Below are 26121 nucleotides of genomic sequence, written 5' to 3' on the forward strand. Positions count from 1 at the left end.
GGTTGGCAAGTATGACGCTGTCAAGCGCCAGTCATATAAAACTTGCGGGCCGCACTAACATTACATTTTCATATTAAGGTGCGGTCCGCGTGTCTGAGACCCCTGGTTTATGCATAGCACAAAGCAAAAAAAAAAAAACTTTGTATGCAGTGTTATTTCATTTTAAATTTCAAAAGAGTTTTGTGGCTCCCATTGTTTTATTTAATTTGTGAAATGGGTCAAAATGGCTCTTTGAGTGGTAAAGGTTGCCGACCCCTGGTCTAGTGGGACGTGCGAAAGTTAAGTCGGAGAAAATGCAGTCCTTTATAAATTATTTAATGTTTCTCTGCGGCCCGGTAGTAAATGCGACATGGACCGGTACCGGTCCCCGAACCGGCGGATGGGGAGCACTGTCCTAGTGGACAGAGAAGACCAACCGCACCCGAGAGTACAAGTTGCAGTGGTGTGTGATGGCTCTACAGCTTGTGATGAACCTCAAAGAAGCATGGTAAACACAGACAACCATCTGAAGACAGGAATGAGTAGCATTCATATATAAATGATCACCATAATCTAGCACTGATAAAAATGTGGCAGAGACAAGGCGCTTTTTTACACCAAAAGGAAAACATCTCTTATTACGGAAGAAAAACCCCAAATTTAAGTTTTAGTTTCTTCACAAGTTGATCAATAAAAAGTTTACAAGTGAGAAAGTCATCAATTTAAACACCAAGGTATTTATATTCATGCACCACTTCTATGACATTCCCTTCAAGAGTGGCCACTACTTAGCACTCACGGTGCTGCTGTGTGCTAAAAATCGTTGTGTTTGGCCCTCGGCCCATTGGCAAATTTTTACTTTGGTCCCTTGAGGCAAAAAGTTTGGGCATCCCTGCTTTAAACATTAAAGACCTGAACTTTTAAACTATGACAGATAACAGGCCGTTATATCTTTTATGAATGACTCACTCTTGATTGGCTGTGGTCCTCTGTTCTGGTTGCTGGCTGGCCTTCGCCAAGGCACATACAGCAGTACGTAGGAGCTGCACCTCAATGGCTCTCTGCAGCTCTGTAGGATCTGGACTCATAGACGGCAGAAGCCTTTTCAGATCTAAAACAAAAAAAATGTCTCAACAAAGCACCTATTTTGCAATGACAGTTTGGACATTTCAAGTGAAATGCCAGGATTAAGGATTGAGTAACAATTGCCTTACCTAACTTGTCCTTGCTACTGGACAGTGAGCTAAAGTCCTCTCCGGGTAGAAGCTCAAGCTGAGCGCCGCACTCCATGAAATCTCCGTCCTCAAAGCGACTTAGAGCCTGAATGTAGTTGAAATCTGTCCTTAGATTGATGTTGACTGGATTGGTGGAGTTCTGCTTGAGGCTGTTAACAGTAGTCTGCCATTCTTTGACAGATGGCCAATCGGAAAGTGCCACATAGCACTGGCACGCTTTGTTGGCCATGAGGTTGACCACCTCAGGAGAGCACTCGCCTGCCTTCAGCAGCACAGTCTTCCTGCTGTCACCTTTGCAAAGAAAACCAAGAAAACTCACTAAGTAAGAGTCCAATGAGCAAGAGCTGGCATTCTAAAACTTAATTTACAGCAATCTGTCTGTGCTAAACAAAGATACCAGATGATTAACTCATATTTGCTGATTACCATTGCTTGTGTGTTTGGGGCTGCTGGTACTGTTGGAGAGTTTGAGTATATAACAGTCAGAGCTTTTGATGCTGCAGTCCATCCCTGAAACTGCAGACAGCTGATCTTGGTAGTCCAAAGCTGCCTTCTCAAACCTACACACAAACACATGCACAAACACTTGCTATATCACCCCTCTGATTTTGGCACTATTCCACTTTATAGCACACAGTATTGGTTTGTTTCTCACATTCACATCAAATAAATGTAAAAAAATATTTGTTTGATCAGCCATTTTAATGCCGTGTGACGGGCACAATTAAGGTATTTGAATAAACATTTACAAAATATTTTGCACCTGTATATATTTGCGGCTTAAAGTCTGAAGATATAAAAATTATTTTTTTCTTCTAAAATACGGAAATACCGAATATGTATATAAAGTGCTATACAAATAAAGTTCGATTTGATCGGACAAGAGTGCGTACAGGTGTGTGCTGCATGCTTTTATGAATCTAAATATGTGTACGTAAATTCTGAGGTTTGTGCTTAATTCCACGTTTTATAAATGAGGTCCCAGGACTTGATGAGCTGGTCGACATACAGTAGATGGTTGTCTACTCGGGATGTCGCGGTTTGAAAATGTCTTATCACGATTATTGTGACCAAAATTATCATGGTTATTTTTATCGCGGTATTTTTAAATGTGCTCAAAATTTTAAAAACTACTTACTCTGAAATCTTTCAACAAAGTTTCATTTAAAAAAACACAACACATTCAAAATGTATTTACCTCAAGTAGAAAATTGAATGTGCATTTGAAAGCAGCACAAGCATTATAAACAAAGTAATATGGCAGAAACAAAATACTAACAAGACATCATGGCGGAGCCAAAGTCGAGTTTCTTAACATGGAGATATTCTCACTACTTTTCTTTTGTCGAGCACAAAGAAAAGAACATTTTAGTTAAATGTAAGTTGTGTCTTGGATCAAAGATCCTATCTACTGCCCAAAACGGCAATTCAAATCTGCTGAAACAGCTACAAAAGCAACATGCTTCGACGAATCTAGTAAAGAGAGACACAGACTCCGATGCCACTTCACCTCCACCACCACCTAAGGATTTTAACGGAGGGACTGCTAGCCAGGACAACATTGATAGAGCCATTGCAGCGTATGTGCTAGAAGACATGCAGGCTATTCCTGATTTCAGGCAGCTAATTAGCATGATATCAGCGTCAAACAGCAAATGGCACGGAAAACATTTTCCAAGTACCTGGACAGTGAGGACATAAAAATGGAAAGCGAGCTCAAGAAAACACTCCAAACTCTGCCTCTGCTCATCATTCAGCACTGAAGGTACACACTCTGTCAATTCTCTTATCTACTGTTGTTCTTTCATTCTAGACTTCTAGTGTTTAATTATCACATCACTCTAAATGTATATACTATAAAGTTCACAAACATAAAGAGGGATCCTAGTGGGCCAGGCCAATCTTTCCTTATCTCTAAACTAAAACTGGGGAAATGCGTAGAGTGTTCTGGGCTTCAGTACAGTGTTGATCTCCTGAAGACATGTTTTTATTTCCGAATTCCTTGAGAGAAAAAAACGCCTGGTTAGGCTTTGTGTATGTCATGTGTGCCTTCCTTGGGTGAAGCCAGGTTTACAGCTATGTTGTTATTGTGCTGTTTGTTACTTATGTACAGTATGTTATGTTGCAGCTATTTAAAATAGATTTGTCAATTTGTTCTGGCCTGAAATAAATTGGCCCTTTGAAACATACATTTGTCTTTGTGTGTTGTATGTAGACCACATTGCTTAGCAGAGTTCAGTGATGCAAATGCGTGTCAAGTTGATCAACAGATTGTATTATTGTCCAGTGCAATAACAGTACTGAAATGAAGGCTAAAAGGGCATTAATGCGAGACTTAAAAAAAAAAAGAAAAAGAAAAAAAAAGTAACTAGTTACTTTTCACAGTAACGCATTACTTTTTGGTGTAAGTAACTGAGTTAGTAATTGAGTTACTTTTGAAATAAAGTAACTAGTAACTGTAACTATTTACTGGTTTTCAGTAACTAACCCAACACTGCTGACAACACAGCCTGCATTCAATTTGACGAGATAACAAAACATTTTAGCTAATATTGATGTTATTGGAACACTGACAAAGTAAACAAACTAAAGACTTTAAAAAAACAAGTTGTGGCAACATTCCCGACAAATCGCCTGCTGCAAGGTAACTCAGTCCCAGCAGCTGACAGAAGGAGGCGATGTTGTACTATAAAAACGAAACTGCAACATTAATTTTTTTTCTCCTCCAAGGTGTTTTTAGTGTGGGACCAATGCATCTGTCTCCAATATTGTACACACCTGTCGTGAAATGAAGTGCAATGAAGCTATCGGCTCCCTTTACTAAGAAGGGAACATCTCCAGAGCAAAGTTCCGCGTAGTTTCCGTTTTTTTTTCTTCTCGAGCATAATGGCGCATTTTATCATTATACCGTTTATTGTTACATCCCTATTGTCAACATAAACAAGTTCCAATGTAGTAAAAAAAAAAAAAAAAAAAGTAGCTTTTAAAACAAAGTATTAGTGCACTCAATTATTGCAAGCACATTATCTTCTAAAAGTTTCTCCACACAATAATATGCATCAATACGTTTTTCAACACACACATTTAATCTAAAATGTGTTAGTTTTGAAAAATTTCACAACACTAGAAAAAATAAACATATTTTGGGTTGTTTATTGCTTACCGTCCCTCTGCTTGCAAGGCAACTGAAGACAACCAGCTAAGACTCTTGCCAGTGTTGGAAAGGCTCCAGACAGCGAGTCCTTGGATGGCATCAGGACAACGCAGCTCACAGAGAGCTTCTGCCAATAATGTCAGGGGGACCTCTAATTCTGGACCCTGAAGCAAAAAACTAACCACAGTAACTACAAATCCATCTATCGTTTACCTGAAATCCTCTTTGACTGTGAACTCATACTGACCTGGGTGCTGCTGTTCTTAATCTCAGCAAGAAGATCAAAGCCGTGACGAATGGTCACTGCCGGCTGGCCAGACAGAAGACCAACTCTCATCAGAGCCAGACGGATCCTTGTCAGCCAGTCTTGGCATGTCTGACGGTTGGTGTAGAAGAATGTCCTGATGCCCTGTTTAAATTGGAACGAATCAGTCATACATAAGGGATTTGTACTGAAACTCTGTACCAATACCATAAAAACCAGACGAAAAAAGTAAGTAGAAATTGCGCCTCATTTCGGTACTAAAGAGTCCGAAATGAGGCATAGTTACTGCCAAGTGGCAACATGTCATGCTAACTAAAACGATTAAGCCGAAACACAGGAAAGTGTGGTTGTACTTCACCTCAAAAGATGCTGACCACCTGCAACAAGTGCTTGAAGTTGATATTGTACAAATGTCTTAGAAGTACTTTTAATACACGACTCGCATGTAGGATTAACTAGTTAACATAGTTGTAACACTAGTCTAACATCACCACAATTGTGTACAAATTATCAATTTCTGTTTGGAATACAGTATATGCAAGTTGTTGTACATTTCCTGTGTTCTGTAATGCTGCTGGGTTTTTTTTCCATTACTATATCGCTGTGATAGTTATGACACTTGTTTTGTAAATATATTACTTAATTATAAATATATTTATATTCAAGCAAGTGAGCACCCTTTAAGAAAAAAAAAGAAGAGTAAAACTGCCAAAAAAGAGGAACATTTTTAAAATCAAGACTACATTTCCTGCAATTTGGTGCATTTTTACACTTAATTTTACCTTTAGATTTATTCTCATTGGTTGGCTTTTTGACAATTAAATGTCCAATTTAATGTAGCAGGGAATTTTTTTTTAACTTTTTTGTAATTTACAAACATTATCATCATTGAAAATGTAATGTACAATTCTATAACATGCATGCTAAAAAAAAAATCAGAAAATGTTTTTACAGTCACGCCCCCTCGGGAAATATACTTCTGGTGTTATGACCTCTGTTTACATAGTCATGTCAAAAATATATTTTCTCGCTGGCTACTAATAAAAGCTCTAGAATGGGGGTCGGCAACCAAAGTGGCTCCCTGGAGCTTTTACAGAAATGTATGAAAATATATATATGATATAAAATATATATGATGTATAATAAAATATTTTTGTTTTAATAACGTTTCTGTAGGAGGACGAACATGACACAAACCTTCTTAATTGTTAAAAATCCCACTGATTATATTAAAAATGCTTCACTGACGAGAGTATTTGGCAAGCGCCGTTTTGTCCTACTAATTTTGGCGGTACTTGAACCCCCAATAGTTTGTTTACCTGTGCAATTTCTCCGACGCTACCCCAGTAAGACGTGTTTTATGCCACAATTTTTTTTTCTTATTTTGTCCACCAAACATGTTACGCTGTGCATGACTGCACAAAGGTGAGCTTTGTTGATGTGATTGGATTTGCGTGGAGTGCTAATCAGGCATATTTAGTCAGTGCATGACTGCAAGCTAATCGATGCTAACATTCTATTTAGGCTAGCTGTATGTACATATTGCATCATTATGCCTCGTTTGTTTGAGCTCATTTAATTCCCTTTACTTATGTCCTCTGTGTACTTAATGTATATGTCCCATGACATAATCTGTATGTAATATTGCTGCATTATAGACCACAGCAAACGTTACCCAGCTTGCAAAGATTGTAATAAATCCATTAGAAGAAGACAGCCGGCCGTTTCCTTTAACTTGGACACACACATCTTTACCCTTGGCCATTCTAAGTCAATAATTTCCCAAGAGTTATCTCACCCTCTAAGAAAGCCTCTGTTTTACTAATGTTTTTCAATGTTGTAAAAATGTGTAGAATAATTATTACATTTCAACGTTTCTGTCAATATTTGCGTCAGCCTGCGACACAGTCATTTTGATAGTAGGCTAATATAGACACTTACACCATGTGTTGCCTTTATTATAACACTTATATAAGGCTTTTTATTTTTTGCGGCTCCAGACGGATTTTTTTTTAATTTGCGGTCCAATTTGGCTCTTTCAACATATTGGGTTGCCGACCCCTGCTCGATAACTACAACTGGTTCCGAACTAACAGTGTTGGGATAATAATCATCCAACGTTGTTGCTTGGAGAGCGAACGCAGGAGACAACAATTAAGCTAGCTAGATGATGCTAACTAGAGAGCTTGTTTCGGCGCCCTGTCCTGCGAGTACCTGGGGCTGAGGCGAGAATTCAACAAATTTTGTTTCGATTTTTTTGATATTGTAGTAAGTATACATAATTCACCCACAGAACTTGTTTTTTCGAGTTCCGGTCAGACGAGTTTTCATGAGACACATTTCCAGTGTTGTGTGTTGCACTGAGAAGCCACAGGTGTTTAGTTACTGCTCGATTGCTGATAAGAAAACAAAGTCAGCTCCATCTTTTGACACTCTTCCTTCGACTCCCATCCTTACACGCTACAAAATCTAAACGCCAAAGTGATATTTTGACACGGAATTTAATGTTTAAAAATGTGGATTTCCGCGTTTCCACAGACATTTCATATGCCTGTATATTATTAAGTGTCAGCCGCTAAATTACTATTTTGTTTAAGGTGCAATTCACGGCTTTCTGTGAAAGGTAAAAGGTATTGTTTTTCTTTCTTTATGTTCCAGTTTGGGCAACTTTTAATCACCAGCACAGTTTCAAATAAAGGAAACAATATGTAAACGATACCCAACCCTTGTCATAACGCCAAATACAAGAGACCAGTAATCTCGTCTTGTGACCCCCAACCTGATAAACAACATTTTAAACCTACCTTTGGTGGTGCAGTGAGAGCATTAGCACAGCCTTCATATGCGTTGTACATGAGCTTCTCCAGGTTTTCTAGGTACTGAAGCAGCAGAGCGATACGGAGTTGATTCGAGTGGTTACCATCCCCGTCACTTCCGCCACCAGTCCATGCGCCATCATCCTGCTCCGGGTTCAGGCTGTGGGCAGCCAGACTGCGAATCATACCTGGAATACAAGAATAGGGAGCAACATAAGAGAAGGCTAAACTGTTCTTTGTGACAATAAATTCAGGGTTGTAGAAAAGCATTCTTCGAAAAGTTTTTGATACTGTATATGTACGATAAAAAAAAATCTTTGAAAGTTACTGAATCTCGGGACAAATACTGTATAGAACCTTTAAAGAAGCCTACAAGCCCCAAAAGGTTTAATTGCATACTAGGCAGTATACCCACGTGTCTTATTACATGATTTCAAGCACAAATGAAATTCACTTGTAGCAATACACTAAAATACATCCCATGCGTTACCACTGCATTTTTTGATGACCCTTGTAGATGGTGGATTTAGTGTTGGCAATTTTGATTGATTGATTGAGACTTTTATTAGTAGGCTGCACAGTGAAGTACATATTCCGTACAATTGACCACTAAATGGTAACACCCCAATACGTTTTTCAACTTGTTTAAGTCGGGGTCCACTTAAATTGATTCATGATACAGATATATACTATCATATATACTATCATCATAATACAGTCATCACACAAGATAATCACATTTAATTATTTACAATCAGGGGTGTGGAGGGGGGGTTAGGATATGGACAGCAAGTAGTAGAGAGAGAGAGAGAGAGAGAGAAAGAGAGAGAGAGAGAGAGAGAGAAAGAGAAAGAGAAAGAGAAAGAGAGAGAGAAAGAGAGAGAGAGAAAGAGAGAGAGAGAAAGAGAGAGAGAGAGAGAGAGAGAGAGAGAGAGAGAGAGAGAGAGATCGATCAGAAGGCATAAGAAAAAGTATCTGCATTTGATTGTTTACATTTGATTATTAGCAATCCGGGGAGTGTGTTAGTTTAGGGTTGTAGCTGCCTGGAGGTGAACTTTTATTGCGGTTTTGAAAGAGGATAGGGATGCCCTTTCTTTTATACTTGTTGAGAGCGCATTCCACATTGATGTGGCATAGAAAGAGAATGAGTTAAGATCTTTGTTAGTTCGGAATCTGGGTTTCGGACTATAAGTTGCAGTTTTTTTTCATAGTTTGGCCGGGGGTGCGACTTACACTCAGGAGCGACTTATGTTTGAAATTATTAACACATTACCGTAAAATATCAAATAATATTATTTAGCTCATTCACGTAAGAGACTAGACGTATAAGATTTCATGGGATTTAGCGATTAGGAGTGACAGATTGTTTGGTAAACGTATAGCATGTTCTATATGTTATAGTTATTTGAATGACTCTTACCATAATATGTTACGTTAACATACCAGGCACGTTCTCAGTTGGTTATTTATGCCTCATATAACGTACACTTATTCAGCCTGTTGTTGACTATTCTTTATTTATTTTAAATTGCCTTTCAAATGTCTATTCTTGGTGTTGGCTTTTATCAAATAAATTTCCCCAAAAAATGCGACTTCTTCTCCAGTGCGACTTATATATGTTTTTTTCCTTCTTTATTATGCATTTTCAGCCGGTGCGACTTATACTTCGGAGCGACTTATAGTCCGAAAATTACAGTAATCGCCAAATGCAGTTCCTTTATATATATACTTCCTCTTAAGTCACACACTTATCATGCCTAATTCATGTTATTGTGATCACTCTAATCTTATATATAGATTTTTGGCCTCTCTTCACGACTGCAAACTGCTATTGAGATTGAACTCAAATGCAAACTTTTTAACGACAGGTAATTTGAGAGAAAAAAAGCTCTAACTTAACTGCACCAAAAATCTACACGGCACAATAACTATAAATCCATTGTTTCCGTCAAATGAATATATTAATGGATGTTCACAATGGCTTCAATCCAACATATACAGTAACTTAAAACTATCCTCCTTCCTCTTGCACACCAGGAATAAAGAAATAATGCCAAATTAGCATCCAATCAAATACAAGAAAAGGCTTGTGTCTTTACCTTCAATGGTCTGGAAGGTGTCCTGAGCACGGCCCAGTGGAGTTCTGAGTTTGGACAGTACAGTGAACTGTGCAGCTTCCCACACAGCCCACTGCCAGAGCACCACTTCAGTTTTTAACAGAGCCCTTGGCACGACCCCGGGACGCACACCGTCGCCACCCGCTTCGGCCATCCCGTTTCTCTAAGCGCTGGCAGCTGTAGTAAAGACGCTCCAGCCATGGATCCTTGCTGTAGACACAAACATGTGATTTTAAGAAAAGACTCATTACAATGGCACAGCTCGCAGTCATTTACTAGTGAGTTGGTATATTTTGCACACATAATGGATGGATGTTTGTCTATCTGTGCCAGAGACGTACAGTGACAGGCAGGCCAATGAAATTATCTTACACTTGATGGTAGGATGTATATAATTAGAGTACCGTATTTTCCGGACCATAGGGCGCACCGGATTATAAGGCACACTGCCGATGAGCGGGTCTAGTCAGGTCTATTTTCATACATAAAAGGCGCACCGGATTATAGGGCGCATTAAAGGGGTCATATTATTATTTTTTTCTAAATTGAAAACACTTCCTTGTTGTCTACATAACATGTAATGGTGGTTCTTTGGTCAAAATGTTGCATAGATTATGCTTTACAGATCATCTTCAAGCCGCTTTCTGATAGTCGCTTCAGGATGCGCCGTTTTGTGGGCGGTCTTATTTACGTGGCTCACCTTCGGCAGCATCTTTTCTCCGTCATCTTTGTTGCACAAGTGTAGAACGGGAGTGGAAGAAGTCTTAATAGATGGAGCTAACTGTTTTAATGACATTCAGACTTTACTTAAATCAATAACGGAGCGGCAGGTGAATAATGTAAACCCACTACACCGGTATGTTTTAGCGCTTTCATGGCGAGTTTACTGACAGATATAAGTAAGAACTTTACACTACTTCATATTAGAAATGGCAACTACGGAGGATGAATGTCCCATAACAAGAAGATGGACAAAAAGAAAAAGCTTATCGACTACGGTGTCCGCACGGACTACAAAGGCGGATGCGTGCACATTTTCAGGACTTATGCAGATCCCAAATACACATCAGCAGGTACCAGAAGGTAAGAAAAGCCCCTTTTGCATAATATTGCGAAACAAAACGCCAGATAATATGCCTTACCTTATACACACACCATAATAATACTCGTATGTTGAAGCACAGTACAATCCATCAAGCAGTGCGGCTTCATAGCTTACCAAAGTCGTACTAAAACATTTTGATGGATTATATTTCTGTATTGCTCATTGTAGGCAAATAAATAATCAAGTAAAACACTAAGATGACTATAGTTATACTACCGTATTTTTCGGATTATAAATCGCTCCGGAGTATAAGTCGCACCAGCCAAAAATGCATAATAAAGAAGGAAAAAAAAACATAAGTCGCACTGGAGTATAAGTCGCATTTTTTAGGGAAATTTATTTGATAAAATCCAACACCAAGAATAAACATTTGAAAGGCAATTTAAAATAAATAAATAATAATTGGCTTCTACTGGCTGCCACAACAACTTCCAGTCAGGATTTCGACCTCTTCATAGCACAGAGACGGCCCTTCTTAAAGTTATAAATGACATCCGTCTAAACACAGACTCTGGCAAAACTTCAGTATTAATGCTTTTGGACCTCAGTGGTGCATTTGACACTGTCGACCACTCAATACTTTTGGACAGGTTGGAAAACTGGGTGGGGATCTCAGGCACAGTTTTAAGCTGGTTCAAGTCATATCTACAAGATAGGAACTATTTTGTTTCCATTGGTGACTTTGTATCAGAACCAACCAACGTAACGTGTGGAGTCCCCCAAGGTTCAATCTTGGGGTCGACTTTATTTAACATCTATATGCTCCCACTAGGACAAATCATGCAAAATAATAACATTGACCATCATTGCTATGCCGATGACACCCAAATCTATGTAGCGCTATCACCAAATGACTATCGCCCCATAGATCTTCTGTGCCAGTGCATTGAGCAAGTCAAACACTGGATGTGCCAACATTTCCTACAACTAAATGAAGATAAAACTGAGATAATTGTTTTTGGTGCTAAAAAAGAAAGGTTTAAAGTCATCCAACACCTTCAATCACTGTCCCTGAAAACCTCAAACAAAGCCAGAAATCTTGGGGTTATTTTAGATTCTGATTTACATTTCGACAGTCACATCAAATCAGTAACAAAATCGGCCTACTATCACCTCAAAAATGTAAAAAGACTTAGAGGGCTCATGTCAGCTCAAGACTTTGAAAAACTTGTACATGCCTTTATTACCAGTAGGCTAGACTATTGTAATGGTCTACTTGCAGGTCTTCCCAAAAAAACTGTCAGGCAGCTACAGCTTGTTCAGAACGCTGCTGCTAGAGTTCTAACAAAGACCAAAAAATGTGAGCACATTACACCGATTCTTAAATCCTTACATTGGCTCCCTGTACATCAGAGAATTGATTTCAAAATCCTCCTGCTCACATATAAATCACTACATGGTCTAGGGCCCAAGTATATCACTGATATGCTCCCACTATATAAGCCCTCTAGATCACTAAGATCTTCTGAGACCAATCTGTTAGCGGTTCCAAGAGTAAACTCAAATCAAGGGAGAGCATCATTCAGTCACTATGCAACAAATAGCTGGAATAAACTTCCTGAAGATGTCAGACTCTCCCCAACTCTCACTACTTTTAAAACTAGACTGAAGACTTTTATGTTCACCTTAGCTTTCAGCTAAATCTTTTAATCTTTTAACTTTTAACGTCTGCACTGTTTTTATTTTTATTGTCTGCATTTTAATTTTGCTTTTATTTTCTTTCATTTCACTTTGTTGTCTGTGAAGCACTTTGAGTCTGCCTTGTGTATGAAAAGCGCTATACAAATAAAGTTGCTTTGCCTTGAACAACAGGCTGAATAAGTGTACGTTATATGAGGCATAAATAACCAACTGAGAACGTGCCTGGTATGTTAACGTAACATATTATGGTAAAGAGTCATTCAAATAACTATAACATATAGAACATGCTATACGTTTACCAAACAATCTGTCACTCCTAATCGCTAAATCCCATGAAATCTTCTTCCTCTGTGTCGCTTCTAAATAACTCTGCCAACTCCAAAGGTAGACAATGCACCGCTTCCTCTTCTATCGGTACGTCTAGTCTCTTACGTGAATGAGATAAATAATATTATTTGATATTTTACGGTAATGTGTTAATAATTTCACACATAAATCGCTCCAGAGTAAAGTCGTACCCCCGGCCAAACTATGAAAAAAACTGCGATTTATAATCTAAAAAATACGGTAAGTGGATAAACGCAGGCTTTTCCACTGTATGTGCACCACTTCTTGGCGATGCACAGAGCGACTGCTTTAGTGATCGCTTTCTGCATTATGCTCCTTTCTCATAATAAATGGTAACTTGTGTAAACGATTCCACCACACTAAGTTGCTTTTTAGCTGGAGTTTTTTGTTCGCCTAGTGCAGTTCATCCCACTCGGCTCCATGCTTCGTTTTCAGATGCAAGACTAAGTTTGTTGTGCGGCTTCCTTTTTTTTTTAAACTAACTTTTCAGCGTGCGGTCATTTGTTCCACGTCTGGTGCCGCAAATATAAACCACTGACAACACTTTTCTTTCCTCCGCTCCGGAACAAACGTCTCGCTCTCGTTCTAATTAGCAACAACCATATTTTGCTTAAAGTGTGAATATGCGCTTTGGAAGTAAGGGTGAGGGCGGAAGTTCGATATGTTAGATTTTTTATCGCTATATTAGTCTATTTATACCTGCATTGTCCTTTCCATCCTTACACTTTCCATCATTGTAGCTGAGCTACTGTGTTGAACAATTTCCCTTGTGGATCATTAAAGTTTGTCTAAGTCTAAGTCTAAGATACGGAAGCTCCGGGGGGCAAAATATATGTCGGAGAAAAAACATTGATTTTAAATTTTTGAAATCATCTACAACAAAAAACTTTAATTTATTGATAAAATCCATTTATCGTCTGGGCCTAATTATAACCTGTGTATATGTTGCCATTGGTACAACATTTTATTTTAGTGGTGTGCTTTGAGATTTTTCAGAAGTAAAATGTGTTTTGGCTCAAAAAAAGGCTAGGAAACACTGCTTTAAAAAGGACATACCCTCCACGGTGCAGGGTGCCGTACAAGATGAAGCTGATGAGGTCACTGAAGTCTTGGGGGTGAAAGGTGCTGCTTGGTGCTCGGCTCATGTGGTGGCGGATGGCCATTGAGATCTGGGTGATCTCTGGATGGCTGTGGTTACTGAACAAGAAAATAAATGTGAAACAAGCATGCAGCGTTGACATTTTGCAAATAATTGATTCAAGGAGATTATTTCTCCGGATAAAATGACAAGAATGTTAACAATAAAACCCTGCTTTGTGCATTATGGGGAAACAGAACAAAAACAAATTAGTTGTTGTGACGGGCAATTACAGTCGTACAACAGTTTTCCGTTATTAAAAAGCTCAAATCAATACACATTGCTATGATAAGACAAATTTGGGCTAACCTTATAAATGTTACAATGTTTGATGAACTTTCCCTGATGCAATTTTGTTGTTTTTTTACTAAACAAACCTCCATCACTATAGTTTGTGGTGTAGCATTTTTAGTTGTGACAATCAAAACCTCAAACATAAAACAGATTTTAAGATGCCCTTGAAATAGTGTCGTACCTTAGAGAAACATCCAGGGGAATTGTCCTAAGCAGCTTGCTGTACGCCTGCCTCACTTTCACTGCCGAGTGGACCAGCTGCACTCTGCACACATCCACACATCTAACACAAACACAACAGAATCTTAATTTAGGAGAGGAGTCGGATAACAAGAGAAGCTTGGCTTTCCCTAAAATGTAAAAAAAAACATAATAAGTGGTCAAATAAGTCCTTTTGTGTTTACATTTTATTGACTAAATATGCGCTAGAAAGCATTCAACTTTTGTTCAGTATCAGCTATGTTCGTGACAGCTGACTTCTTTGTCATTACTTCTCAAAGCATCACAGTGCATTTAAACAGTGTTAAGGGTGAGCGTCCATTGACTTCAATCGGCGAGCATAGAGTGGGTTGTTCTACTGCAGCGAAACTAAACAGCCATTGTGTGTACCGTATTTTTCGGACTATAAGTCGCACCGGCCGAAAATGCATAATAAAGAAGGAAAAAAACATAAGTCGCACTGGAGTATAAGTCGCATTTTTTGGGGAAATTTATTTGATAAAACCCAACACCAAGATGAGACATTTGAAAGGCAATTTAAAATAAAAAAAAGAATAGTGAACAACAGGCTGAATAAGTGTACGTTATATGAGGCATAAATAACCAACTGAGAACGTGCCTGGTATGTTAACGTAACATATTATGGTAAGAGTCATTCAAATAACTATAACATATAGAACATGCTATACGTTTACCAAACAATCTGTCACTCCTAATCGCTAAATCCCATGAAATCTTATATGTCTAGTCTCTTACGTGAATGAGCTAAATAATAATATTTGATATTTTACGGTAATGTGTTAATCATTTCACACATAAGTCGCTCCTGAGTATAAGTCGCACCCCCGGCCAAACTATGAAAAAAACTGCGACTTATAGTCCGAAAAATATGGTAATTGCCCTAATTGCAGCTAATTGTTGTTGAGATACTAGTCAGCTGAAGTTTGAGTGTTATGGTTGTAAATCCCTCCAAAACACCACTCCTGCGACTTGGCGTCCTTTTTCCTCATTAGTGTGCAATAGGAGGGGCATTTACTTTACAGTACAGGCCAAAGGTTTGGACACACCTTCTTATTCAATGTTTTCTTTATTTTCATGACTATTTACATTGTAGTTTTTCACTGAAGGCATCAAAATTATAAATGAACATATGTGGAGTTATGTACTTAACAAAAAAAGGGGAAATAACTGAAAACATGTTTTATATTCTAGTTTCTTCAAAATAGCCACCCTTTGCTCTGATTACTGTTTTGCACACTCTTGGCATTCTCTCGATGAGCTTCAAGAGGTGGTCCCCTGAAAGGGTTTTCACTTCACAGGTGATATAGTTGTGATGCCTTCAGTGACAATCTACAATGTAAATAGTCAAGAAAATAAAGAAAACGCATTGAAATGAGAAGGTGTGTCCAAACTTTTGGCCTGTACTGTTACAATTGCAAACAGCAGCTCTAAGTAAGCCGACTACGCAGAGCATCGATGCCATCTACTGTTTGGAGTTGTAACCACAAGCCACTCATACAAACCTTTTATAATGCTTTTGTGAGCGAGGGTGAGCAGAAAGCAAAAGAAAACAAAAAAAAGACGCCAAATCTTTTTGTGGCCGTCCAAAATTATCCAAGGCAGACCCCAAAATTAAATTAGTGTATGGGAAATGATTTCAATAAAAACTAAACACAGTAGATTTATATTACCTTATTTAATTTGTCTCTATATGGTCGCCTGTGTGCATGTCGATAATCATAAGCCATGCCTTCCCCCAAAGCTGGAAATATGAAACTAGAAAGTAGAGTATCTCCAGGAGTCAACTGTTTTTTTAACTGACCAGTTGGTCCACTGCATTTAACATAATACAGTAGTAAAAAATAGCTACCCAACAACTTTATTAATGTATTTCTATTAAATTCCTGAATGCACTTCATGGGTGTGTGTGTAACTGGAGTGTACCTCTGCAGAATCTCCGAGGATAATGACGAAGAGAGGGTGAGTAAGCTGTTGCAGGTTTGAAGGCATATACCCTGGTCTTCATTCAGAGCTAATGGGCGAGACAGCAGAAAGAAAATAGTCATTTTTTAATGTAATAAATGTGTCAGCCTACAAAAAGGACAGCGGACTCTTTGAACAGGTTGGGCTCACCGTTAGATAGCAGGCCCCTGCAGAATTTGGTGAACGAGGGCAAGGAGAAAAGAGGACTGTAGGTGTCTGATTTTTTCATCAGCAGTGAGATTTCTTGAGCCCACGTCAGCAGCAGCCTCCTGATACATCAACACACCAAGTTCTATGTGTGCCATTCTCACACTTCCCTACTACAGTTGTGGTCACAGTTTTACACACTTATCACAGTAATGAGCGTCATAGCAATTTGGAGTTCTCAATCAATCATTTGAACCGTAAAAGCACAACTAAATATGGGCATGTGAACATCTGACCCACAAAGCTTGTGTAATATTTGCAGCTTTTATGTTTGCGTGTGTTCAAAAACAAAGAGAAAAACAGAGAGAAGAGAAAACCTGGCTTCGGCGTAGAGATGCTCCTTCCCTAGCAGATTCCCCAGAAGATTGAGTAGAGTGCTAAAATGCTTCTTGGTGGCTGTTGTGACAGTGCTGATGACTGCACCATCAAACAGGGAAGGAGACGATGAAGACAAACTGGATGAGATGAAATGGTCATGTCTGATAGACACAAAGAGAAAGGGCCAGTTAGAAAGAAATACAATCATATACAGTATACATAAACAATAGATCACATGGATGCACCCATTAAAAGCCATAAAAAATGTATTTGTGATACTTTTAGCCCTGTAATATGCCTCTTACTGACTATGTTTACACTGCAGGTCAAAGTGGCCCAAACTTAATTGTTTCCAGCGGACTGTTTACACTGCAAGTAAAATGTGATCTTTATCAGACTCCAGTGTAAACGTGCACAGGCCCCAATGTCGCCTCGACGTCACTTGCATGCGCAGTTCAATAAAGAGAAAAAGGAAGTTAACCGGATTCCGTAAATGAACAAGAAAGTTGCTACTACTACTACTACTACTACAAAATAAATTAAAAGGCGCCACACCTTTAAAATAAGTGGGCTTTTTTATGTGAAAACAAATGTAAGTAATGTATGAATCATATGTATAGAAATATATACAGTGTAATATATTTGGGTGGATTCTAATAACTTTATGGCTATTAAGTAGAAGCAACGTGGATCTACGTTAGATTTATTTTTTAACTCACTTACTTAAACAACGTACGTAATGTACGAAACATGTCACCACAATCACCAAAAATGATTCCTGGGCACGGCACCGCTGTTGCCCACTGCTCCCCTCACCTCCCAGGGGGTGAACAAGGGGATGGGTCAAATGCAGAGGACAAATTTCACCACACCTAGTGTGTGTGTGACAATCATTGGTACTTTAACTTTAACTTAATGTAAGCAAATACGCTAGAGCGTCATTTCCGGTCCTTCAACCATCACTAGTTTTCTTGGGAATCAAAATATGTTTTCATATATTTTATATAACTTATTATTTGGGCACTACTGACTAGTGATGCACCGAAAATTCGGCCATGGGAAAAACTTAGCTCACCGAAACCGGATGTTGTGATGAAGTATCCACTACTGCTGGAGCGCTGCGTCTTTCCCGGCGCACACAAATGACTTAGCTCGCCCAAAAATGACGAAAAAGTCACTTACTGGTCGCATTTTTGTTTCACTACTTTTGGTTTGTTCTGTGTCGTGTTTGTGTCTCCTCTCAATTGCTCTGTTTATTGCAGTTCTGAGTGTTGCTGGGTCAGGTTTGGTTTTGGAATTGGATTGCATTGTTATGGTATTGCTGTGTATTGTTTTGTTGGATTGATTAATTTAAAAAAAAAAAAAATAATTTAAACAAAAAAAAAAACGATTTTTTAAAAATGAGAATCGATTCTGAATCGCACAACGTGCGAATCGCGATTCGAATCAATTTTCCCCACACTCCTAATAACAGTGTTGCTTCAGCTTGGTTATTATATGCAGGTCACAGCAAGTAAATGGAGCATCACTAGCAGTGATTCACAATTAAGAATGCACAGAAAAGAGAAAAATGTGTTCTTGTCTTGCATAGGGATTGTGATAAACAAAATTCCCCAAAAAGTGCACTTCCCCTTTAACTTTTGCAAAGTAAAGGGGGATTCAGCAGCAATAGCAGCTTTTGTAGCTAACGGAGGATGAGGTGCTTTGAGCAAGGTGGTGTGTTACTCGGCCAGAAAAGTAGTTCCTCTTGGTTAGCTGCTACAATAACAATGTTAGCATGGTTAATATGCAGGTCTGGGGCCGTACTTATCAAGCTTCTTAGAATTACTCCTAAGAAGTCTGCTAAGAGTTGACTTAAGAGTAAATAAATTATTCGCTGAAAGCTGCACTTAAAAGTTAGTTATCAAGCGTCTTACTCACACTTTCAGCGAAGTGTAGGACTGAATCTTAAGTGTCACACTCAGAGCTGAATTACGACATTACTATGTGCCGTAAACGGAATTTTAGGTGACGTCATTTCTGTGTCCATAGAAATTACCAATCACGGAAGGGAATCCGTTGTCTAAGAATAAAGAAATATCTTGGAAATATTTAAGTGGACAATGGAAGTGTATATTTTGACAATAAACTACAAAATAATACAAAACAAACTAGTCCCCGCCGGCACTCACGCTACCGCTCCCTCTCTTCTATCGCCCACACACTCACTGACGTCACTCACCTCACGGCCACACACATACGCTACTGTCATAACATTTTCTTTCCAATTCATTAATTAGGCAACTAATTTGAAACTGGTGTGGGTGGCTCTATATATACTAGCCCACTGCAGCCACATGCAGAAATCAACAAAGAATCGAAAAGTATTAAATCTGTGACAAAAATAATACCCGCTCTGTCTAAACGATACCGTTTGATCAGCTGCTCGTCATCAAAAAAAAACAACAACATTGTTCCGTTCCCTGAACGTTCGCGCACGTCTCTCTCGCCTCAGTGCCATCCCCTGCTGGCAACTCCTAACCACTTAAGACACCTCTGAAGGTCTCTTAAATATCGTGGAGAGTAGGAGTGATTCTTAGACTTAAGAACGTTGATAAAAAGCTTTTATTCTTAAGTTTGAGAGTAGGACTAAATTTCGCAAATTCTCAGGACTTAAGTGTAAAATGGCACTCTAAGAAGCTTGATAAGTACGGCCCCTGACCTGTAATGACTTGTGGTGCTCTAGTTTGACTATTACCTTGTGCAGTGGGAGTAGAGGGTGTAAAGCACAGCATACTGGATGGCAGGGTAGTAGACGGCCAACTCTGAGTGCACCAGTAGCAGATTGTGACTGAGCAGGGCAAAGACCGTGGGAGACAATGCCCACATCTGAACAGGTACAACACAATAACATCAGTAAGAAGGAAAAAATATATAGATTGATAAATCACAGTCGTGCCACTTACGCCAATGAGAGAGTTCTTGGTGTTTCCAATGGTGGTGAGAGTGCTGAGGTTGAAAATGAGGATAATCTGTGCTTTCTCTGGAGTGACGGTGACTGAAGTGAAAGCCGGGTGCTGGATGTTGAGGCAGGGGCTACTGAGTGGCAGGGCCCCACAAGTTGGCTCCAAGGTAGCCAGAATGCTCACCAGGGCACATGTCATCTCACCCAATACCATTTTATAAGCTGCCTCAAGTGTTGGAATGTTTTTCAGACTCAGGAGTGCTCGGTACACTCCATGTACAGCTGACGTCACCTGCAGCGCGCGCACATAAATTATGAGAAAACTAAACTGTATCCCAAAAGGCATCATCAAATTGTGTACAACACTGTATACATACCGTAGAAGAAAACAACGGTTTCAGTAACATGGCTAGTACATTTTTTTTAAATAATTGGCTTTGTGACTGCGTACACAAACTTAACTGAGTTCTGCAAACACAAAATCTTTGTTGAGGAGATGGCAGCAGACACGACTATAAACTACCCAGTGGGATATTATAAATATATAATAGTGTTACTGGAGCGGCATGAGATTATCATCTTTGTCTACACATGGAGTACCGGTAGGTTGTTTATACTGTCATGGTTAAAAACAACCTATACTATGAGCTGCAGGATGGCAAGGAAGAATATTTTGGGGCTGTTCATGGTATTTATGCCTTCAGTGACAATCTACAATGTAAATAGTCATGAAAATAAAGAAAAAATTGCATTGAATGAGGAGAAGGTGTGTCCAAACTTTTGGCCTGTACTGTAGTTCTTGAGTACATGGGGCCAGTGACAAGTAAAACCATTCAGCCGATGTAGGACTTCCAACAAAATAAAGACTAAGTCTATAGAAATCTGATGCATTATCACATACTGCTAATAGTATTGGGTTGCAGGGCTCGCAAACATTTTTTATATTAATTAACACATGGTTACAAACCTCTTTCTCTCGATGGAAGCGCAATTCCAGCAGCTGAGAGTCCGGTGCCAAAAGTTTTTCCACAAAGGAGGCAGGTAGCTTTGTGTTGATTTGTTCCACAATCTAAAACATAGAATGTACGCAAAATTGATATATGTGCATCTTGATTGCTCCATGGTTTTGTGTCAATTAAGTTATGTTGTAAAGTTACATTCTCGTGTTTTTTTCTACAATTAACAGAGGGTGCAAATAATTTAGACCAAGCTCGTTTGATCCCTGAACAAACTGAAAGAGGAAGGGTACAAACAAAGTTGTACAGACGGTATTGTGATACCTTATGCACATACTAGAAATACAAAAAATAAAAGCAAATAAAGGCAATGTTAATGAAACAAATAAGGTCTCAGTTATGTCTGTGTGACTGTCACTGGGATACATACAATACGGTATGTACTGAAGCTGAAATGCTCATTTTTCTCAAGGGGCGGATAGGATAGGTGCTTTATTGACATTGTATTTACAACACAACAAAACTTTGTTGAGCAATCCTATACAGCAGCATCTTGGTTTAAAGTAAATTAGCAGTTATATGGCAATTTATGTAATTCTACATCACGCTTCACTCTTTTTTTACTTTTAATGTGCCAGCCTTATTCCACACACAACATTAATAACAATCATTTAACTGTAAACATTTTTTTTAAAATTAGAATTATATTTTGAAAAAACTTTAATACGTAGAATTACCGTATTTTCGGACCATAAGCCGCTACTTTTTGTTCCAAGCTCTGAAGCCTGCGGTTTATATAAAGGTCCGGTTAATCTAGGGATTTTTCTTCACTTGAGGCCAAATTATGGAATGGATTAAGCAAAGAAATCAAACAATGTACTAAAATGATCCATTTTAAGAAACTGTTCAAAATCAAAGTGTCTACAAAGTACAAGGAAGAAAAAGCCTGATAAACATCTTGAACCTTATTAAAAAAAAGGAGAAAATCTTATTCATCTCATAAAGAATGAAGAAAACCATCAATTACTTTTGTTTTGTGTTGCTATGTTACGGGCACTGTTTAGAAACAATTAATGTATGCAAATAAACATTTACAAAATCTTCCCGTGTAAACATCTCATTTTAGAACGTACTGGTATATATCGGCGGCTTATAGTTCAGAAAAAACAGTATAAGCCGTCAAAAAAAAAAAAAAGGATAATTAAACATGACTTGCTAATTTATTTTTCAGATTAATCGATCAAGGAATTTGATACCTAATCTTTAATAAAAGGTGACCATACCAGAATGAGAAGGCTGAGCACTGCCAGGTTGTAGTCAGAACCACAACCCCGGCAGTTGCCTAGCTGGTCCAGGCCATAGGCCAGGACGGCCTCCATCAGTTTACCACAGGGCTCCATGCTGGCCAGCAAGACACCCAGACACTCGTTTGCAGCAGTTAGAACTGCCTCAGAGAACTGAACCTGCTTGGCTGCAGTCACACAGTTCAGAACCCGGTTGAGAACCTAAAAGTAGCACAGGAAAGCCCGGGTCAAAATACAGTTGATTTGCTGGTGAATTCAATAAGGAAATAAGGTTTTCGTTTAATATTCATTTTTTTGGGCCATCTGTGACAATACTTTGAACCATAACATTATGAATACAAATAAATACATTTTGAATCCACATTTCAAGTAATCTAAAATCTTCCACATTGACTTGATAGGTTCGGATTTTGAAAATAGATTCCCTGTGTGCCAGTCTTACATCATTGACATAGACTTCAGTGATAGGTGGTCCTCTGATGGGGTTGAATAGCTCTCCGATACTGCGAACCACTGTACTAAACACTCTCAACAGAGCTGCCAGCTTTGGCAGAGACACCGCAGGAGGCGGGATGTCTTCATCTGGTGCCTCGCCTGACATGACATGGCTCAGATCCTAAAAAGAGAAAAGAGTCAAAATACTGCATGGACACACTTTTTTTTTTTTTTCAAAAGTTATGGCAACATTTACACTTTCTGAGAAAGTCATAATTGCAAGTTTTCAAAATACAGTGGTATCTCAACTTACGAATATTTTGAGGTACTGGCTGTCACTTGGCTTATTGCTATGCTTTAGGTTGCAAGCACAAATTTGAGTTTCGAACTTCCCTGCCGCTAGTTGGCATAGCGAACACCACAGTGAACCCTGTAAGATCCACTCCAAAACATCTGGTCCTACTCGTTAGCAAAAGGTTATGTAGGTTATAGCTAGAGATCAACATAACTTTGTAAACCATTAGCAGCGGTCCACCTTCTAGCGCCGAAATAGGCGCTACTGAGACTTGCATTCCACCGACTAACTCGCAGCTTTCTATACATAAACTCTTTCAAAACTAAACAACCCAACTAAGATCTTCTTTCTCCCGTGTTGGAAAGCCTGAGTCAGCCTGAATGTGTAAACGAGGAGGAGCAGGGCACCCCTCAGCGCACACCGAGTGATTACTTCTGTGTCAATCACTTGTTCATTTGGTTATGAATTTATTTCAAAAATGCTAAACAAGTGGGCAAACATTTTACTCTACCGTATTTTTCGGAATATAAGTCACAGTTTTTTTCCTAGTTTGGCCGAGGGTGCGACTTATACTCAGGAGCGACTTATGTGTGAAATTATTAACACATTACCGTAAAATATCAAATAATATTATTTAGCTCATTCACGTAAGAGACTAGACGTATAAGATTTCATGGGATTTAGCGATTAGGAGTGACAGATTGTTTGGTAAACGTATAGCATGTTCTATATGTTATAGTTATTTGAATGACTCTTACCATAATATGTTACGTTAACATACCAGGCACGTTGTCAGTTGGTTATTTATGCCTCATATAACGTACACTTATTCAGCCTGTTGTTCACTATTCTTTATTTATTTTAAATTGCCTTTCAAATGTCTATTCTTGGTGTTGGGTTTTATCAAATACATTTCCCCCAAAAATGGTACTTATACTCCAGTGCGACTTATGTTTTTTTTCCTTCTTTATTAAGCATTTTCGACCGGTGCGACTTATACTCTGAAAAATACGGTAGTTTGATCAAATTTTGATCGATTTCTTTTAGGAAGCAAAATGCGATTAAAGGGTTGAAATCCCAATAGTTTTTTTCCCCTCCAAGTCACATAGTCTATTTTTAGTCGCATTTACGAGTAAATTTGTTGCACCGTACAGCAGTGCATATACAGCCAATCCACTTCATGTTCAACCTCACCTCTGCGTATGCTTCCATGTCCTCCAAGAACTGTCCCAGCAGAGTGGTTGAAAAAGACAAGTCTGCCACCCAGAATTGCTCCAGACTCTGTAACCAGCCTGTTAACACATAGCAGCAAGACAGTAATATTTTATCTATCCATCAAAAAAGCACAAATACAACACAAAGTATTGTATACAGTACAAATGCCACACAATTAGCAAAAACAGCTTAAACATGACCAAAATGCCCTTTGAAGTTGACTGTGTTGAAACAACATTGTAAAAATCCTCAAACATTGCGTGAAGAAAAATCACTGACCTGACACCTGCTGAGTGAGTGCTTGCTTCTGAGTGTGGTCAATGTGCCAACCCACCAGAATATCCACTGTGTCCTGTAGAACATAAGTACCACTCAATGATGCGGAGGACAATATTAACATAAAGTCTGCATGCGCCACAATCAGAGTGAATTGTGAGTACTTGGTGTTTCTGTGTGTCACAGACATAGGCAACAGCATCAGCTCACCCTAAAATTGGTGCTGAAGACATGCGGGAAGCTGCGAGCCACCTGAAGAATACATTTGACACTTTGACAAAGCAGCTCTGGTGTGTCCACGCTCTCCAAGATGGACTGGAGGTTGCTCATTACCAGCTGTAAACAAACACAAAAGGGCAGGACAATTGATCCATATACAGTTAGTGGTAGATTGACAACCAATGCACATGACTCTGAGCTTGTTTATTGCATTTAATAAAACAATCAAGTGAGTCCACTAACACATTCTCTTAGTTAAAGGCTTACTGAAACCCACTACTGCCGACCACGCAGTCTGATAGTTTATATATCAATGATGAAATCTTAACATTGCAACACATGCCAATACGGCCGAGTTAACTTATAAAGTGCAATTTTAAATTTCCCGGGAAACTTCCGGTTGAAAACGTCTATGTATGATGACGTTTGCGCGTGACGTCAATGGTTGAAGCGGAAGTATTCGGACACATTGTATCCAATAAAAACAGCTCTGTTTTCATCTCAAAATTCCACAGTATTCTGGACATCTGTGTTGGTGAATCTTTTGCAATTTGTTCAATTAACAATGGAGACTGCAAAGAAGAAAGCTGTAGGTGGGATCGGTGTATTAGCGGCCGGCTGCAGCAACACAACCAGGAGGACTTTGAGTTGGATAGCAGACGCGCTATCCGATGCTAGCCGCCGACCGCATCGATGATCGGGTGAAGTCCTTCGTCGCGCCGTCGATCGCTGGAACGCAGGTGAGCACGGGTGTTGATGAGCAGATGAGGGCTGGCGTAGGTGGAGAGCTAAAGTTTTTAGCATAGCTCTGTCGAGGTCCCGTAGCTAAGTTAGCTTCAATGGCGTCCTTAGCAACAGCATTGCTAGGCTTCGCCAGGCGGTACAGCATTAACCGTGTGGTTACAGGTCCAGTGTTTGGTAGTATTGTTGATCTTCTGTCTATCCTTCCAGTCAGGGGCTTATTTATTTTGTTTCTATCTGCATTTAAGCACGATGCTCTCACGTTAGCTAAAGTGCTTCGCCGATGTATTGTCGTGGAGATAAAAGTCACTGTGAATGTCCATTTCGCGTTCTCGACTCTCATTTTCAAGAGGATATAGTAGCCGAGGTGGTTTAAAATACAAATCCGTGATCCACAATAGAAAAAGGAGAAAGTGTGGAATCCAATGAGCCCTTGTACCTAACTTACGGTCTGAGCGAAAAAAGATACGTCCTGCACCGCACTCTAGTCCTTCACTCTCACGTTCCTCATCCACAAATCTTTCATCCTCACTCAAATTAATGGGGTAATCGTCGCTTTCTCGGTCTGAATCGCTCTCGCTGCTGGTGTAAACAATGGGGAAATGTGAGGAGCCTTTCAACCTGTGACGTCACGCTACTTCCTGTACAGGCAAGGCTTTTTTTATCAGCGACCAAAAGTTGCGAACTTTATCGTCGACGTTCTCTACTAAATCCTTTCAGCAAAAATATGGCAATATTGCGAAATGATCAAGTATGACACATAGAACGGATCTGCTATCCCCGTTTCAATAAGAAAATTTCATTTCAGTAGGCCTTTAATCTTAGTACAGTGGAACTTCAACTTAAGAGTGCCCCAACTAGGAGCGTTTGAGATTTGAGCCGTCTCTCGGCTAATTGTTATGCTTTAAGCTGCAAAC

At 39.2% G+C, this 26121-nt stretch overlaps 1 protein-coding gene across 1 annotated transcript in view; it reads right to left on the minus strand.

Annotated features, from left to right (window-relative positions):
• Positions 1-26121, minus strand: part of smg1 (SMG1 nonsense mediated mRNA decay associated PI3K related kinase) — a 119403-nt gene that overhangs the window by 77663 nt on the left and 15619 nt on the right. Inside the window, 21 exon segments of the mRNA XM_062036999.1 lie at positions 949-1090; positions 1194-1505; positions 1641-1774; positions 4378-4532; positions 4616-4777; positions 7438-7637; positions 9549-9687; positions 9689-9776; positions 13717-13857; positions 14274-14375; positions 16256-16343; positions 16445-16563; positions 16819-16980; positions 19557-19687; positions 19765-20055; positions 20731-20832; positions 22003-22224; positions 22466-22639; positions 23948-24045; positions 24248-24320; positions 24455-24580. Of these exon segments, the coding sequence (XP_061892983.1) occupies positions 949-1090; positions 1194-1505; positions 1641-1774; positions 4378-4532; positions 4616-4777; positions 7438-7637; positions 9549-9687; positions 9689-9776; positions 13717-13857; positions 14274-14375; positions 16256-16343; positions 16445-16563; positions 16819-16980; positions 19557-19687; positions 19765-20055; positions 20731-20832; positions 22003-22224; positions 22466-22639; positions 23948-24045; positions 24248-24320; positions 24455-24580 (3161 nt within the window).

Source organism: Entelurus aequoreus, linkage group LG25 (genome assembly GCF_033978785.1).
Source record: "Entelurus aequoreus isolate RoL-2023_Sb linkage group LG25, RoL_Eaeq_v1.1, whole genome shotgun sequence".
NCBI classification, from domain to species: domain Eukaryota; kingdom Metazoa; phylum Chordata; class Actinopteri; order Syngnathiformes; family Syngnathidae; genus Entelurus; species Entelurus aequoreus.